Source organism: Polistes fuscatus, unplaced genomic scaffold, assembly GCF_010416935.1.
Source record: "Polistes fuscatus isolate 324 unplaced genomic scaffold, CU_Pfus_HIC Scaffold10, whole genome shotgun sequence".
Classification (NCBI taxonomy): Eukaryota; Metazoa; Arthropoda; class Insecta; order Hymenoptera; family Vespidae; genus Polistes; species Polistes fuscatus.
In genome coordinates, this window is record NW_025112998.1 from 3,197,304 (window position 1) to 3,217,254 (window position 19,951).

At 32.8% G+C, this 19,951-nt stretch overlaps 1 protein-coding gene across 15 annotated transcripts in view; it reads left to right on the forward strand.

Moving 5' to 3' along the window:
* The window catches only part of LOC122525885 (tyrosine-protein phosphatase Lar), a 510,813-nt gene that overhangs the window by 338,062 nt on the left and 152,800 nt on the right, over positions 1-19,951 (forward strand). For 13 of the 15 annotated variants that reach the window (XM_043648898.1, XM_043648900.1, XM_043648902.1 and 10 more), the window contains exon 4: positions 18,028-18,066. The exons of the other annotated variants lie outside the window; for them this stretch is intronic. In XM_043648898.1, the coding sequence (XP_043504833.1) occupies positions 18,028-18,066 (39 nt within the window). The remainder of the gene's footprint in view (positions 1-18,027; positions 18,067-19,951) is intronic. 15 annotated transcript variants of the gene reach the window in all.

The window sequence follows — 19,951 nt, forward strand, 5'->3', positions numbered from 1 at the left end:
TTGATTTTACGACAATAATTGTAAATATTACTTTGTTATTATGCTTTATGCAATAATATTGTTTTATTCGTTATTCACGTGGAGTATATCAAATTTGTAGGAACTGTGACTTTTATTTCAGATTTTACAAAAGATTTAGTATTGAATTTGAATTTCTAATAAAAAAAAAAAAAGGCGTTTGATTTTTTCTTCTATTTCAATATTTAAAATATCTATTAACTTTTCTGCTACACACACACACACACACACAAAATATATATAGATTATATATATTATTTAAATAAAATCAATGTTTCTGTGCTATGATTTTTGTCCATCATTTTTTTTAATTCTTATTCGCGAAGTTTTGTTATTCTTGTTTCATTTGGAATCGATTTTAAATATTGTATCGAGCGGTGCGTGAAACTAGCTTGGATTTAAATGAAAAATAATGTCTATATATTTTGATATAAACGAAAAGAAAATCCATTTCCATCGACAAAGTATATAATACCGATGCCAACTGTTAGAAAAAAGTAACTCAGCATGATTGTGAAAGATCATAGGACATTGCGCGACGTACGTAAGGCCGTAAAAATAAAGTATAAAATCTACTGCTGACTCGATTGCGTCCTTTCTCTCGCGGGGATCGAAGTTGAAAGACAGAAAGAGAATATTGCAGAGAGTGCGATATAAATCATAAAACTCGAATAAAAATCCTACTGGGTACTTCTTTGCAAATCGCGACGCGTTTGACTTTGGCCCTTTTTGCGCAAATCCTTTCCACCCTCTATCTCTCTCTCTCTTTCTCTCTTTCTCTATTCCTTTTTTTATTGCCATATAGCATAGTCACTCGTCTTTCCACGAGGGACAAAATTTTTTCCATCGAAATCATAAAAATATCACTTCAATATAATTATCTCTCTCTCTTCTCTCTCTCTCTCGAAATAAAATTAACAAAAAGAACAAAACCTATGTGACACGATATAATACGAGGAGATAATATTGAAACGACTATAGGAACGAATTATCTACCCATACATACATACATACATATACATAAATATATTATATTTTTTCTTTTTTTTTCTTTTTTGTGCTTATTTTCACGACTTTTCGAGTGACGTGATTTAAATCCTATCAAATATTCAAGAGAAGCGCTAGGTAAAATACATTTTCAAAGTTGCCCGTGTTCTGGGAACTTCTCTAACGAAACGTTTAACGAATCTCCAAGTCCACGAAGTAGCAAAAGAGAAAGATAGAGAGAGAGAGAGAGAGAGAGAGTAAGAGAAAGAGAAAGACATAGGTCAGCCAGTCGGTCGCGTAAGCTTCGAGTCAGTGGTTACGGTCTGCGAATAGTCAGACCGCGAAGGTAGGCATTCGAATAGAACTGCCAAATATAGGCAGACAATAGTTAGCTTAAAAGATAGAGATAGAGAAAGAGAAAGAGAAACTCAGAGAAATAGAAGAGACAAAGACAGAAAATAACCGCCGCGGCAGAGATCTAATATACGAAGAGTTAAAGCAGATTATACTCGCGCTCCGGTCTCGGCAACGCCGAGAGTACTACGAAGTGACACTATTTTATTCGCAGGAACTGTCCTCGTGTCATTTTTCAATACGATTTCAGCTTTTCCTGGCAGTTATATCGACTAGAGCTTATTCGAACGTCGACCCTTCCCCGTTTATCCCCCTTCCTTCCCTTTCTTTCTCTCTTTCTCTCTTTTTTTTCTTTTTTCTTTTCTATTCTTTCAATATTTTTTATTTCCTTTCCTTTCTTTTTTGATTTTTTTTTTTGTATATTTTTATTTTTCCGAAACGACCACGAGAAACGTTTTTAATTCTACTTTCTTTTACTATTAAACTTCTCACTCTTCTTTCTTTCTTTCCTTCTTTCTTTTTTTTTTTTTTTAGTTTTCGTTTCTCTCGAGCTAATGATAAAAATAAAGGATCGAGAATGAAGTGGAAGGCAAATCGTGGTAGAGGTACACGGTAAATTTTCTCGATGCAAATGAGATCACTGATATCCTCCGAAATATAAATCCAAAAAAGCTCGGAGAATATTTATGTCTATTATCTGAGGACCGTACTGGTGTGTGGCGTTTGGTCCGAGGCTTTGCCACACCAGATTTTCTCTCTTCTTCTCTCTTCGCAGTTGATACACACCAGAAATGACCGAAGAACTCAAATGGAGATTATCTAAAATATTCCGCGAACGTTGTGTGTCGGCGATGGACCATTTATAAAATCGATTAGCTAGCGAGATTCGGTCGCGTATATGTGTGTTATAAAATAAAGAGATCGTTCGGCCGATCGCCAAAACGAGATTTCAACGTTAATGGCAAATATAGATGCAGATGTGATTTTCCTACCCTTTTACCATTAGCGATGGAGGAGAAGCTTTGAAGAGAACCAAGTAATTTCTTCTTCCTCTTTTTATTTTTTCTTTTTCTTTTTATCGATATTATTACCAAAGTATAATACTTTAACTCCGTAATCGTATATTATCCTATATTCTTGACACTTTCAACGATTCTCAAAAATACATTTTTCCTCTTCCCCCATTTTAACCAATTAATTGTTGACTTTAATTTGACAAAATCCACACGGCGTAATTAAAATCAAGCAATGAACGATTATACGTGCACACGTCGGACGCAGTTAACCAGTTTGAGTAAGAAAAAGAAAAAAAAAATGAACATATGTAAGTTAACATCACACCTCGTACGCGTAGAGTAGCATCATTAAATTATGGAACGTTAATCAAATATCCCGCCAATGAGCGATAAGATTAACGAGAGCTCGCAAATCGATCGGAAAGATGCGTTCTTGGATAGGCAAAGTTTCGTTAGCCGTTTCTAACTCGGAATGAAATTCCGTTTCCGTTTCGGCTTGCGATTTGCTAATTTCATCATTTCCGCCAGGAGTTTCTAGACCGAACAAGAGGGAGGAGAGGGAGTGTGATAATTGTTTCGTCGGCGAATCCGATCGAAGTCGGTATACATACATACATACATATACACACACACGCACACACACACATATATACATATCAGGATTTGGAAATGGATCGAGCTAGTCAGCATCGCTAGTGCAACGTGTCATGAAAGCGGAAGGCTAATTAGTATAACGCAGCAATACCGGCCTCGTCATACTAGAGAAACGATGATGGTTGTACTTGTAAAAGAGAGAAGGAAAGATTGGGAAAAGTAGGATAAGGAAGAAGAAGAGTAAGAAATTATAACAGTCGTTTTAATTGCACGAACACCTACACCGTTTTTCTCTCTCTCTCTCTCTTTTCTATCCTGGTATTATTCCCACGAAACTTCGAAGGCCACGTGTTATCATCCGTCGACGTGTTCTTTCGAATAACCGTTATCACGCAATGTCTTTGAGTGAGAACACTCTTTAAACCTACGTATAGGTAACTTGAACTAATCGATTGTCTTAACTAAGTTCTACTTGATATTACTCAAATGCTTTTTCAATTTATTTTCTAATTCAAAAAAAGGGGATAGAAAATATTAAATTTTTTTAATATGACAAATCATAAGAAAAATAAAATGAATATATATGTGACGATATACGCTAAAAACTTAATCATATCATAACGTTCTGATTTAAACATTCCTTCAATTTTTATGTAATTTTTTAAACTAATATACATTTGTTTTAACGTCCCTGTGCAATGATGACTTTGGATAATAAAATTTTCATTTAGAAAAATATTATATTAAAATTATTTTATAATCAAAGTATGTTAATAAGTATGTAATGTTTAAACCAGTCCATGTGTTTTTAAATAATCGATAAAAATGTCTGTTGTTGTCTAAAAGCTCGGTTTATAGGATCTAAAATCAAGTTTAAAAAAGTCATCTAAAAACATAAAAGAAAAATATATCAACATTATTTTCTATTTAAAATACGTTAATAGGTAATGTAATATTTCAACCAATATATATGTGTTAAAACAATCTGAAATATAAGTAGAGTGTATTAGAATATTAAAATAATTGTTAAATAATCTATAAGAATGTCTATTGTTATCTAAAAGCTAGGAATATATGACGTATGTACCGTCCCCTTCGAAATCCACCGTTGAAATGAGACGTTGTCCTCTATGAAAGTACTTTTATTGAAAGTTGTTTATATGACTTTGCGAACGTTGCGCATGTGTATAAAGTGAATAATCGATATAATCAATAAAGATTAAGATTATAACGTTATGATTTTCGTATTTTTATCATTTTTATGTATTTTTTTTATTGCTCCTGCGTAGTGATGACTTCGAGAGTAAAATTTGTCTGTAATACATGTAAAATAAATTAGATTATTAAAATAATTGTTAATTAATCGATAATTAATCTAATAATAATCTAATGTATTTTACTTGTATTACATACAAATTTTACCCTCGAAGTCATCACTGCGCAGGAGCATTAAAATAATTACATAAAATAGATAAATACTATAATTACAACGTTATATAATTTTAAATTTTATTCATTAGGCTCATTATTCCCGTTATAGACATGCGTACCTTTCGGAAAGTCATGTAAAAAACATTTAATAAAAGCAATTTCAACAATAGACACTTGCATCTATTAATTATCAATCATTTAAAGTATATCACACGCTCTAATGTACTTTACTAATATTTTCAATTATTTAAATTAAAATATTATTTATTTTTTAAAGTCCTTTTGATTAGTAATGATTAATAAAATATCAGATCGAAATTATTAAATATTTCAAGTAAATAGGTATGTCATTTTTAAACAAATAACTATCGATCGACGTATCTAATACATACATACATACATACATACACTAACGCTAGAACCTTTCATAGTTTCGTTCAATTATCGATAGACTGTGAATTCTATCTCGCTCTTTTTCTTTTTATTTCTATGCTACTTCAAAAATTATTTACGATTACTTAATTAGGATACATATAAAAATCGATATATATATATACGAATTATTTTGTAAATATTCGTTATTACCGATAAAAAATACCTTTCCGATAGAGAAACAAAATGAAAGACAAAATTCGGCGGATTTTATTATACTTTATATAACGTATATCCGAATCATTAAAAAATATTACACTAATTATCTATTCGCGTATAAATAAATAAATAAATGAGAATGTATTCGTATATGTATATGCAGAGAAAAAGAGAGATAGAATATAAGTCCCACGATCTACTGATATATCCGATTAATAGTAATTCTATCATGGATAATAAGCACATGAACTCGGCACGTGGCCGAGTAGGTACATATTAATCTGTTACGTTGTAAATCGACTGGGTAACGATATACGAGTACGGGATTATATAGTCCAGCATTATTTGCAATCAATGTCTCGTTTCTCCAGTGTAATACCCATGCGAGAGCAAGCAGCAACGTATAAACATCGCCACCAATTTGTTCTACCTGCTGCCATTGTGCGTTTCGCGATTCAATCGTGCTTTTAAAAGTTAAACTTTATTATTTAAAAAGAAGAAAAAAAAAAAAAAGAAAAAGAATAAAACGAATATAAACTGGTATTATACGTGTATATATAAAACTTTTGCCACTATATTACAATACAAAATAGAACAACGCAGTACTTCCATTGTTACGATGAAACGTAGCAAAAATTACAACGGCGAACGATGACTATGAATGGAGGAGTTGGGAAACAAGAGGGAATCATATTGGAATGAAGGAAAGGGATTGTTTCGTATGTATCGAAAAGCGTATATTTAATATCCAATTAAGTCGTATATTGAATTTTAATCGAAACCGACAATGATACGTACTACCGTTCTACGCTGAAATACCTGTCATTTTTATCATTTACAGCTAAATCTCTCTCTTTATCTTCTCATTTTCTTTTTTCTTTATTTCTCCATATTGTTTCTCATATATATATATATATATATAAAACAAAATGGCAAAATAATTATTCATTATTATTATTATCCATTAATCATTTTTATTCGTAATACAGCTCGTTATGTGAAAATCCGAGAGATGAAAGATAATGAAAGACAGGTATCTCGTTACAATTATTATTGTGCTTTGTTTTAATTCTTTTCTTCGTTTTTTTTTTTTTTTTGTTTCTTTTCAAAAGAACTTCGAGCAAGAAAGGAGAAAATAAAATTGATGAGGTAGGGATAGGTAGAATCGAAGGAAAATCGGCAACTCTTTTGAAAATACAATACCTGGTCAGACAAGCAGATTTTCCGGGGCCCAATCAAAGGCATTATTAAGCCGTCTGGTGTCTCGGTTGCACTTTATCCCTCAGTGGTTTACCCTCTTCTAACCCTTGTTTCCCCTTAGGCTTGCACTCCTTTTCCCTCTCTCTCTCTCTCTTTCGTTCTCTGTTCTTCCTCATACAGCTCTCGAGTGCTCGAGAACGAGACTTGGCCCAACGCCAGCGTATTCATTCCGGAAACTAGCCCCCAATCTAAGGGGCCAATTATTTAATCAATTCCACCCTCTTAGCGGGCACGAGATAGAGAGAAGATAGGCTATTCGAGGTACGGAAGCGGCAGCCAAGGGCGACAATTGAAATCGCCCTTTCCTTCTCCATTCTCTCCTCGTGGTTTTCGAATGTCTCTACCACACCTCCTCCATCGCTCGAGACGATTCGTGTGTCTCGAGGCGTACTGTCCAAGGACACCCACCGTTTCTGCTTTCGAATGACGTTCAGAAGAAAATCGACTATTACCCCTCTTTCTTCAAACTTAATCAGCTAATTAGAAGATCATCTTACTCGGCTTTGAATTATAATTGAAAATCATTTCACGATCTCTTCTTATTATTACATTATCTGCAAAAATTTCAAAATTCAATTTTCGAGATTTCAAATAATAAATCGGATTTAAGAAAATTTCTTATTTTCGAATTAAAGAAGATCATTTAATAATTGGTTTTTCAATGGAAAGACGTTAACATATTTTCTCTCTCTTTCTCTCGTATGGAAGATTGTATTTGTCGAGTTACATTGAATTTCATTTCGCAAAGTTGCGTACTCGTGACGACGCTACATAGTCACCAACGTTTAACGATACCAAGAGGTAGGATTAATTCGAAACTTGGTACGAACGAGAACGAGAAGATATCCTAGTTTCTCTTTCCCTTTCCCTTTCCCTTTCTCTCTCTCTCTCTCTCTCTCTCTTTCTCTCAGATCTGAATATTGGTACGGGAAATTGAGAGAAGCTAGAGGGAACATCGATGTTAACATAGATCTCGGTAACAAGTCCGCAATTCCTCGACTCGTTTCTCTCTGCTAGCAATAATTGCGCATTCTCTATAACGGGATCTTCGCTTTACCTAATTAAAACGTCCTTGAATATCTATATACATAGAAATATACATATATGTGTAGGAAAGGAATAATCGATCAAATACTCTTCAAATCTCTGGATAATTCTTTCGTCGAAAGAATTCCCGTTGAACAATTTCTTTCTAGATTTCTTCCTCTTGCCTTCGTTCCTTTCGTTCGTTTATTCAAAAATTTTACAGAAGAGGATCAGGAATCATCATCTCCTTGCGGGTATCGACAATCCTTTCGGAATAAAACGTTTCTCCTTGGTGTCCTAGAGACCAGCCTCAATTTCCATTATAATCGAAACGAGATCCTCGACGCTTCGCCGATCACGAAGTGGATTCACGACATGGTTTGGAGTACGATTAAAAGAAGTCTTGTAATAGAGAAGAAGTAAATGAGAGAGAAAGAGAGAGAGAGAGAGGGAAAAGAGGACTGTGGCCCTCCAGGGACAATCTCTATCGTTCTGTCGTGTTCTGGTTAACTAACGTACAATCAAGAAACGAATGATTTCGTCGCAAATAATTAGATATAAAACCAAAAAAGAAGGTAGAAGTTAAGGGTGAGAGAGTTGTGGGAAGGAGGAAGGGTGTGGTTTGTTAAAAAAAAAAAGAAGAAGAAGAAGAAGAATAGATAGAGAATCGTAACACCGCAACGACAAAGAACATCGAATCTTTGTGGTTTATGTCAATGGTACAAACTAGGGAGTACCCATGCCGTATATCACTGAACCCCATGAGGTAACAATCTCCCCGAAGTATGGGGTAACACGAAAAAGGAACAACTTGTTTTCTCTTCCTTGTTTTCGTACGTGATCTCGAACAACTAACCAACGCGAACAAATGTATTTAACTTTACTTCCAATTTGTTTTTCGATTCTTCGTTTATCGGATCGGTTCCCGTGGTCAGAACGCCTACGTATATTTGATCGGCATAATTTCACGTGAAAAATTGTTTATCCTATAAAAAAGAAAAACAAAGAGAGAGAGAGAGAGAGAGAGAGAGAAAGGAATGTTGGAATTAAAATAACGCGATATATATATATATTATTTTCTCGCTTGCACGAGGAACGTCTATCAAATACTTTTCTTTCTTTTTGGTTATTTTTATTTTAACTCTTTATTTTATACTCGTCGCATTCATCGAGAGCCTATAGCTTTTACCTCCGATATTTAATATCAAATATTTCGAATAACTAGACGAAAGATATATAAAACTACTCTATTTATTATTATATATACGGTAGGTGTATCCATTTGATATCATCACATATTTTTTTTTGTTTATTATTTTTTATTTTTCCGTTTCTTTATTTCTTTTTTTGTTTTTCGATAAGGTAAAAATGTATTGAAATTCGTGCTATATACGAATTATCGTTGGAATTTGACGATTTAAATGAGAATTTAATTTCTGATATTATTCTTTCTCTCTCTCTCTCCCTTTATTCTTCTCTTTCTCTTTGTGCAACGAAAGGAAGGGCAAACAGTTAGAAAAACAATGGGCGCGATTTATTTAATTAAGCACGCGTTTCCTTTGACAACGATAACGCGACTGCGAGTACACACCTGGGACCGATCGATGATACTCGATCTGTATCGAATAAAGTCGAACGAGAAAAGAGGGCTTTCTATGTTTTCCTCTATTCTCCTTCCCTACCTTTTTTTCTCTACTCTGTGTATGCTGAAACGTAATAAAGAAAAAAGAGGTACAACTTTTTGACGTTCTTCTATCGAATAAAATGCGTTAACGACTATATTTGTATTCATTTAGAAAAAAAGTCGAATTTAATTAACCAAATAGTCCCGAGAAAAAAAGTTACGTTATCAAATTTCGAGGAGGGATAGGTTCTCGTCTAATTATTATACTCGGTGATCGCATATTACCCGTGAGTCACGTATTACGAGCATTACTATATTAATGATCTTTGAATTTTTGTTTAATCGAAAGATCTTATGCTGGAATTTATCGTTGAACTTTTTTCTCAATATTTCTTCTTTTTCTTTATTCTATTTTTTTCTTGTTGTTTGTTTTTTTCTTCTTTTTTCTTTTTAACATTTTCTTATCGAGAAAGAAGAAGAAGATATTTCGTAAACTTGTTATTTTTTTTCTTTTACTCTTCCAAAGCGTTTATCTGACTCTTCCCCTTAGGCTACTGAATTTCATGGATCGATGTTACCGCTTGCATTAAGAGATACGTATTCCATTTACAAGCAGCAATTCTATAGAAATTCGTATGGCGTGTAGAAGCTCGTAATGTTTGACGATTCACCGCATCGATAAGAATGGAATCCGTAATACTGATAAGAGAAAAACGATAATAAAAATTGCTGGAACCAGCCCCTTTTCTCTCCCCCTCGCCGCACCAAAGTTCAAACCTACCCCGGTTTTTTTCTTCTTTTTCTTTTTTAATACAAAGAATATTTCATAAAGTTGACCTCTTATCGTTATCGTTAGATATTCTTCAATTCCAGATCGAGAAGGTAGGTTTCATTTAAATTTAGATATCAAACGTATAAATGGGGAATTTAATCGAATCCTACGTTCTACTTAAAAGCTTTATGTATTTATTTTCGAATACGTAAGATCGCATACGAAATCGGTTTAATTTCAAAGAGAACACTGGGTGATATTATTTAAAGCGAAAATCCTGACTATGAATATCTGGAACACGACCTAAAAAAATGTTTCTTATCTTATACTCCTCGAACGACTATTTCGCTTTGAATATACCTACCTGTATATGTGTGTGTGTATATATACATGCAAGGTACATAGAAACTTGCAATGGACACGCACGTATACTTTGGAATCGACGTGGTACATTTTACGAAACACTCTCTTTCTCTTTTTCTTCTTTTTTCTCTCACGCATACGAACAAGTTGTGTAAACATCAAGTTCACGATAAGTATCTCTTTGATTCGTGGTCAAAGAGAAAAAGAACGGAAAGTAATAGAAACTTATACTACTATGTTACGGTAATAATAATAGTAATAATAGTAATACATACACATATTTAAAATATTAAAATTTCATTTTTTAAATTTTATATAAATATTTTAATGATCCTACTATAGGTACGTTTATTTCATTGATAAAATTTGATATTTAACACGTATACACGTACACGTACATACCTGAAATATTCAAATTCCATACTTCCATGAGATTATTTGGAAAATTCACTCTCCAACGAGGAACACGTTTAAATGGTACGGAAGATATCGATCGACTAACGTTGTTACTACAAAGATATAAACTGTCCGACCTTTCAATGAGAAGTTTCTTATTGTCAATGATTCGAAGATGTGACGTATGAAAGGTGACCGAGTGTTTACAAAATCACGCAGTAACGTTCGTACGATGATCGAGACAAGACGTGTCGTGATTCTTCCGTAATTAGGTAGACAATTAGACGTAGTTTTCATACCAATCATAAAAAAGTGAGTGCACAAATTGCATCCTTATTAAATATACTACAAATATACAATATACACACATATACATATATACGCATACTTAAAATATTAAAATTCTATTTCCCAACGAAATTATTTGTTCGCGTTTATTTCATTTTTTGTTTTCATAGTTTTCAAAGGGAATGTAATTGAATCCCTTGAATAAATATAGAAATTCTATCTCGACATTTGATAAGCTTTAAAAAACGAAAAACCATGTATAATATTTTCTAGCTTCGAATTTACAACAGTGCAGTGTAAATAGGTATTGAAATGAAATTTAATTTAAGATAATTTTTCTTATATTAACTTGGAATCAAAATTCAATTTTTATACTATTAACCATTCCTTCTCGTGAATTCATATGTTACCTAGTGGAAGTATATAATTCTGACTTTTTTAATACTTTAATCGATCATTCTAGTTATTTCATGTAATAGTTAGTTCTTTAACAAATTAACACTAATATATATGTATATATTATATTGTATTTATGGTATGTACATAGAAAAATGGACACGCACGTATGCCTTAGAATCGTACGTTTTACGAAACACTTTCTTTTTTCTTCTTTTTCCTCTGGCGTATACGAACAAGTCGTGTAAACACAGAGTTCACGATAAGTATCTCTTTACTTCGTGGTCAGAGAGAAAAAGAACGGAAAGTGAGAGAAAGCTACTACTACATACATAATAGTAGTAGTAGTAGTAGTAGTAGTAGTAGTAGTAGTAAATAGTAAAAGTATATAGGACAAGTCATGTATATAGGTATATATGTATGTATGTATGTATATACTTAGGAATCGTCGATTACACAGTGGCAACATGCGCATTCGATTCAAGCTACAAAAGAGAGTGAGAAAAAGAAAGAAAGATGAAAGATCCATTTAAATATAATATTAAAGCTAAACCACAAAGAAAAAATAAAAAATCATTTCTTTCAACGTACTCGTTTCTACTTCCTTTTTTTTCTTTTTCTCGTACGATTTCGTGTAGAAGTAGTATTCGTTTCAAATAATTATTGACACTTAAGAAACATTTTACTCAACCCTCAATGGAAAAGAAGAAAAATAAGAACATGGAATATCGTTACCTGCGATCATCACTTTCACCTGTCGTCGTCAACTATTTTCTCTTTCTAAATACAGTTATTCCATCCGTTATGCAGTAGTAGTCCCCCTTTTCAACGATGCTACCCCTTTCGTTAGGGTTTCTACCCCTTTAACGTTTCACGCTTCTCCCTATTGTTTCAAACGTTTTAATCGTCTGAAAGGAAAAAGGACGTGACAAGCGATATTTTTCATTTCAAATTATCTGCTCGTAACTTTTGTTTCGTTTAGATTTCGTCTTTTATCGCGGATTAATTTTAACAAGTATTGTCTCTCTTTCTATCTATCTCTCTCTCTCTCTCTTTTCGCTTTATGATCTATTTATTTAATTTTATTTTTCAACGTTATCAACAAAGTGACACGACGCGAGTCCGATTTATCATAAAACTAATGTACGGTATATAAAAAAGAAAATATTTAATTGGAGAACACGTCGAGAGGAAAATATTTCAAAGTTTATGAAAAATAATATTCTATCAAATTGCTCTCGTGTAAAAAAATAAATTATCATTTATTTGTACGCCCAAAAAATGTTTCAATAATATTTGAATTAAAAACAAGGAGTCCTAATAAAAAAAAAAGAAACAAAGAAAAAAAGTGATAAAGTAAATATAGCAAAATAGAAAACAAAATTATCCGGAATGCTTTAGTTCTCTTGATTTTAATCTTCCTTCATATTTAACATGTATAAGCTGTAGCGGGTGTATCTCCTCGTATGCAACGGGATTGTGCTTTGAGTAATAGATTCGCATTACGTCAGACTAAGGGTTTCCTTTGCCATGCTCTGACATATCGCGTTCACAGAGCTCCTTCTAACATACATACATACATACATATGTACCTACTTACGTACTTCTATGTACTTGCTACCTATCTACCTCTCTACCTACCCACCTACAACGACTTTGCCGTAACGTCATCTTGAGGAGTACTATTAATTTAATACATGGTCCCCTTAAGAACACCGATTACTATAGGCATCATACTCTCTAACTTATATTTCAGATAATCTCTCCTCTTCTTTCTAAATGTCTAATATGAACATTTATTAACAAATATTTCAATGAATTATCCTACTCAGTTATGATCTTCAAAAATATTGTATTTATTTCATTTATAATAATTATTAATATATTAATTATATATATACAATTATTTTTATATTAATTTATAATAATATTATTTATAATATCATACAAAATTTATTTTAATTCTATTTTATATATAATACGTAATGGATTTTTATAAAAATATTTCACACACTGTGTGACGTTATTGTGATAAAATTGTGATAATTTAATAACGATTATTATAAGCATCCTTATCTAATTTTAAGTTTAAATAATGCAATTAATTCATATAAATGATATTTGGCACACTGACGTCAATTTAAAAAAATTCTATTAATTTCTTAGCTTACGGTATATGCATCCTCTTCCAATTTTAAGCTGAGATAATCTATCTATTTCTATTTTTTCAATTAAGATTATTAACAAATATATTTCAATAAATTATATATATATATATATATTTAAAAAATTTGTCGTGCGCTATGGATGTCAACTTAAAAAAATACACAGTCATCGAAAGTGCATCAATTATAGTCATACTTGCCTAATGTCTATTGCGAATAATTTCTCTGATTCTTTCTTTCTCTCTCTGTCTCTCTCTTACATTTCTTGATAAATGTTATTAAAAAATATTTCAATAAATGTCAGAGGAAATATTTTCTATCTTAGGAAACGCGTGGGTAATGCGTGCGAAACGTCTTTCATTTCTCGTTCTCTTTGTTTATGTTTCCTTTATGTCTCTGTTCTTTCGTTTCTCGTATTTACTTTAACGAGTTAGTCGCAGTTCGTAACGGAGAAAGGATAGTCAAGGCAAAATGCAAAATGCTAGTATTAAATCTTAACTTTTAATTTAATTTAACTTTCTTTTTTATAATTTCTAATGTGTGTAACGTATAATTATTTAGTTTTCCATTAGTATTAAGTGCAATTAAGATTGGCACGTTAATTGGATTAAAATGTAATATGGGAAAACGTATATCCGTTGGAAATATTTCTTTTTTTCTATTTTTTTTTTTTTGCGAATTTTTAATTATTTAAAACACAAACAATTTTTCTAATTCCTACTGATAAGTAACATACTAAATTAACTCTTATAAATGAGTGGGGGGTAAAAAAAAGAAGAACACAGAGAGAGAGAGAGAGAAAAAAAGAAGAAGAAGAAGAAGTAAAAAGTGTTTGCGAAGTCAGTTATTATTTTCTGATATCTCTAGCAGACTACGTCACTCAGCGAAATGTTTTTAATCTCTGTATTTTTTGTTTCTCTTTTTTTCTTTTTCTTTTTCATTTTTTTCCATTCATTCATACCTGCTACGAATATTTGAGACTTGCTCTCGCCTTATTAATTCGAGAAACGAGCGCTTTTTTTTCTACAAAGTCCAACCTTTTTACTTGTCGGAGATTTTAATTACTATACGCGCTTTTTATTTCCATTTATGTTAAAGATTTGCGTGAATTCGTTTGGTATACCTATCAACCCACCTATACTGATCTTTTAAACGTTAAGATATGTATAAAATAAATTGAGGAAACATAATTATTTTTCTGCAACGTAAATCGACCCTTAACGTTTACTTGAAAAAAACAAATTGTTGTTCATCGAGAAAACCAAGCAGTTTTAGTTTTATATATATATATATATATTTTATATTATATTTTTTTTATATTTATATTATTTATAATATAAATATATTATATATTTATATATATATTATATTATAATATATATTTTATATTTTTATATTTGTTTTATATATATATATAAAACTAAAACTGCTTGGTTTATAAAAATATATATATATTTTTATTTTCTCTTTTTAGATAATAAAGAAAACAGATTGAATTTATAATGATATTAATACGTGACCGCAGGTGAACGTAAAAATAATCTTAACCGTTAGCTCGAAGGTACTTAAACTGGTAGTAGTAGGATCGTAAAATTCAGCAGGTCAGGTTCTGACCTGTGAGTGTCATTTTATTCAAAACTTATAATTCTACTCGTTCGTAAACTTGGCAATACGTCACGAAATTCCATAAGAGAAATAAGTAACATGGTTAATACGTTCTTATCGATCTTTCATTACGTTCGACATGTCACACGTAAAACACTCTTTCTCATCCCTCTTTCTACAAATAATAAAAATAAATACATATATAATGAGTGTCAGAGATAAAATAAAACATTTTGAAATATTTCAGAAAATCATGTAAAACAAAATGAAAATAACCATTAGAAAATATTGATGGATTGAAAAATATCGATATTATTCTGTTCGAAATCGAGATGTCGATGTATATACAGTGTGTGTGAGAGAGAGAGAGAGAGTGAGAAAAAGAGAAAATAATATAAGATACGATATGCACATAGATATCGAGTGTTTGCGCTCGATCGATTCTCTTATTCGGTCTCGTAGGCAGCTCGTAACGTATCGTTTCGCTAGATACGTTCAATGGTGTAACGGGAAATCGTCGGTACGGTTAAGGAAGTCTCACGTATCCATTGTATATAATGGAAGGTGGAAAGGTATCCCTATAGAGTTGGTGCTAGCAATGTTGCGAGAGGGTAAGTTGAGAGAATGAGAAAGACAGAATAAGAAAAAGACAGAGACAAAGAGAGAGAGAGAGAGAGAGAGGAAGAGAATAAATGTAGTAGTAGTGGGAGTAGTGGAATAGGGATGGTGATGGTGGTGGTGGTGGTGGTAGTAGCAAAGTAGCAAGGGTGAGATAGGGCAGGAACACCGATACCATGCGCTCGCGTTATTATACGGTGAGTTAACAGCAAGATTGTTTCTCAAAGTTAATTTACATCTACGGGCCGCTACCACCACCACCACCATCACCACCACCAGCACCACCCCTCGAAGACACATCGCGTCGATGTTGCACTACTAAGAGAAAGAGAGAGAGAGAGAGAGATAGGGATAGGGATAGAACGAATACACACCATCCACGAAATTAATATTCTCTCTCTCTATTGAGACAACGTACACCGATGAAACGCGATACGCCATTGTCTCTGGCAAACGGAACGAAGCAAGCGTTCTACGACTAACGACTCTCTCTTTCCCTCTCTCTCTCTCTCTTTCTCTTTCTCTTTCTCTTATATGTCGTATATATACACATAGACATATACGAAATATCATACATAGATATAAAGCTTGTTATAATTAATATACCAAAAAGGGAGTTATATAGTTATCAAGGGATTATTTATGAAAACGATACCGTGACACCTAATTTATTTGATCATATGACCAGGTAACTTCGTTGATCCGCTATGATTAAATTCGTCCTTTTCATCGAGATATACCTTCTCGTTTAATTCGTAGACATTTAACCGTAAATGAAAAGAAAAGAAAAAAGTAAAATAATTAAAAAAGTCAAATCTTGTATGGAATATAAACAGAAATTTTGGAAATCTGATGACAGTGTACCTTAGTTCGTCTAATTTATTAAAGTTTCGTTTGAAAAAGATGAGTAACATTTGCAGCAATCTAGTTCTCTCAAATATAATATATTCAGATATAGGATAAATGTATGTTCGATAAAAGCAAGCAAGAAAGAAAGAAAGAAAAAACTAAAAATAGTCAAAGAGAAAGAGAGAGAGAGAGAATACTTTTATCAAAAATTCATATATTTCCTTACATAAATCGAATGAAAACAAAGTCGAGTAACTGAAAGAATAATGAACGTTTAGTCTGAAAACAGAGAGAAAGATCGTTTAGGTCGTGATACTTTTTAGTACGAAGAAATATAATCAAAGAAAAGAGAGAGAAGAGAGAACCGAAGAAAAAGAAGAAGAAGAAAGGAAGGAAGGTAGGAAAGATGGAAGCGAGCACGCACGCGTACGTTTAGTCGTTTTCTTAAGCTTTCACACTTTTTCGAGAAGTTTCATGGCACTCGAGCGAAGACTATTACCCGTGGTGCACCGGGTGCTCGCGAATCTACCTCCTCTTTTCCCCTCTTTTCTCTCTTTTCCAAGAGTTTTGCGTCAACCCTCTCTTACTTATCCCCTTTTACCTAAGGATAATTGAGGTAGTAGGGGAAATAAGTTTTACTCACTTTCTTATATTTTCTTTCTGTCTTTCTTTATTATACAACATCTACCTACGCATACTTCTTACCGATAACGTCGTTTATTATTCGCTAAAGTGTTTCTTCTTCTTCTTTCGTGAAACGGGGGGGGGGAACGATTTGAATATTTATTATATAATATTTTATATAACATCACTATGCGAAGAGAAAAATATTATCGAATAATACAAAACCCACATCTTCTCCAATCCGTGTTAAAAGCATCCTTTATCGTCAATCTTCCCATATTTCAATGGGACGATTCGATATTTAAGAGAGAACAAAAATTCTTTTGTTAAAATTTGTCGAATCCATTCTATTTTTAACTATTCCTCGTAACGTGTGGTTTTTATCGACGAGCTATGAGAAGTCTTGAGATATTTAGGTTTCTAGAACGATCCAATTGATCGATCAAAAACCATCCTACATGCATAAATTATTGCACTTATGTATATTTTTACTCGTGCAAATATCGTTGGAAAAATAATCCTTTAATTAGAATTTATTTTCGTCGTCTCGAGTAATCCGTGCAATTTTGTTCAATATTATTTTTAACTATTTACACTCTGCAGTGTTTTATTTGTTCTATTTTCTATCGCAAATAGATACCGTTATTTCATATATGTGTGCGCTAATAAAAAGATGAGACTTGTCTTTCGAATAATTCATTAACCTTATGTCGAATATTATGTTTCTCAATTACGATTTAAAAATTATCTGTCGCGTACATATTATTATTACATTTTAATGTCGTTAAAAGTTCAACGATATTAAAATAAATGTGGGGGGAATGATAAAGAAGAAATAATGAACGCAACAACGATCGATCGATTCGAAGTTTCGAATCGAATTAGTTTAAGTGGAACGATTACTATTATCGATTGATCTCTCGAATTGAGAGAAGGAGAAAGAAAAAGTTAAAAAGACATAAAAAAAGGGATTAATCAAAGGAGGAGACCCTTTATGCCATAGCGTGTTGCCGTGACCACGAACAACTTGACTGAACGACCTTCTTTCAGGAAACATCAGCGACTCACAGTACATCACATACATGACAAGTAAGTATGCATGTTGTGTTGTCGACCGAAACGTTTCTCTGTATGTGTATGTGTGTGTGCGTGCGTGTGTGAGCGAGCGAATGTGCGCGAGTGTGTGTAAAGTCCTTTACGCGATTCGCTCGATTTATGTCTCTTATAAACGAGACGTAAATCGATACAACTAGGAGAAACACCTAGTTTTAGTTTTAGAACGGTAGTTTTCCAACCACGCGCAGGTCGCAGGTCGTCGACGTTCTAAACTGTTAAATTTACACGCGCCGGATTCATTTTATCGTAACTTTGCGTGTTATTTTATTACACATTTTTTTCTTTTCTCTTTTTCATTTTTCATTTATTTATTTTTTTCTTTTGTTTTTTCCTTTTTTTTTTTTTAATTCTTTTATATATTTTTCTTAAGAAAAAAGCGCATTAAAAGCATTATATTTTCTTCGTCCAGTTTTTCTCACCGATTTTCACCCACCAACTTCATCTCCCTTTTCATCTCACTGAATAATTTTTCTCTCGAGCTTGATTTTCTATTATCTCGCTTTTCTTATTCTCTTATTTTAACGTTTAAAAACAAATCTACACATTTATTTTTATTTCAATAAAACGCACTTGTTGCGCTTCTCGATGCTTTAAAACGTTCAATCAGAGCTTTTCGATTACGTACTTAAACGACATAATTTAAAAATAAAAATAAAAATAAAAAAGAAGAAAAAGTAAAATGACAATACGTATATTATGCGTTGTGTTCCCTTTTTACACGAATGAAAAAGTAAATAAGCGTGAGTTTAATTAATACCACCTCCGTCGTCGTAGTATAACGTTTGTGCATAATTAAATCGAAGATAAGCATAAATCAAAGGAGAGAAAAGAGACGGTCTATTAAAGCATATCGTACTCGTGGAATAATAATTATTACCTGCCACGTTTCTCTCTCTTTTGTGGTTTTTCGTTAAGGGTGTATATGAAAATTGGCTTCGTGAATCGGCCTGTTTTCGAGCGTCTCCACTCAATTTCACCCGCGACAAGCGGCCCTATCTAAATTTCAAATTCGTTAATGTGTATTTTTACACCGCGAGAGGTCCGACCACGGGAGAGAAAGAGAGAGAGAGAGAAAGAAAGAAGTAGACAGGTAGAGCGTGCACGGCACTTTTATCACCATCATTCTCTCTCTCTCTCTCTTTATGTCTTTCTTTTTCAGGATGCTTTGAATTTCAAATTTGGCGCGGGAGCCATCGTGTCGTAGTCCATGCGTCGAGCAACTTTCGAATGTTTCTACCTCGCGCTTATGCACTGTCATTTGTTTTCCAACCCTTCCTCCCCCTCGTCTCTCTCTTTTACCATCGTCGTCGTCGTCGAACAGCCGCGTCGCGGCTTTAAACCGGACCACCACCACCATTACCATCACCACCACTACTACCACACCCACCGACATCGTTCGACGATATCTGGTGCATTTTATTTACGACACCACAACCGTTATGTATCTCGATTGATTTCATGATTTATTCTCAGCTAGAGAAAGAGAGAGGGAAGGGGAAGAGAAATTCTCTACAAAATGTATGGACCCCAGCAACGGCACGAATTCGTTTCATTGAAGGAAATCGAAAGAAACTTTTAAAAAATTACTTCCGAACAATATTTATCGAATGGAATCGATTTGTTTCTTTTTTTTCTTTCTTTTTCTTTCTTTTGGTATTAAATCGATTAAATCCCTCTCGGACTTATTTAATCGGGAACTTTATTGTAATTCGTAACTATTTTTCATTACGTTGAAAGTTCGATGCCTTTGACGAAAAAAAGGGAACAAAAATATAAAAGAAAAATTCGCTATTGGACTTTTAATAATATCGGGAGCTTCGGAATTTGTAATTGGCCAATTATCTTCGATACAACTTCG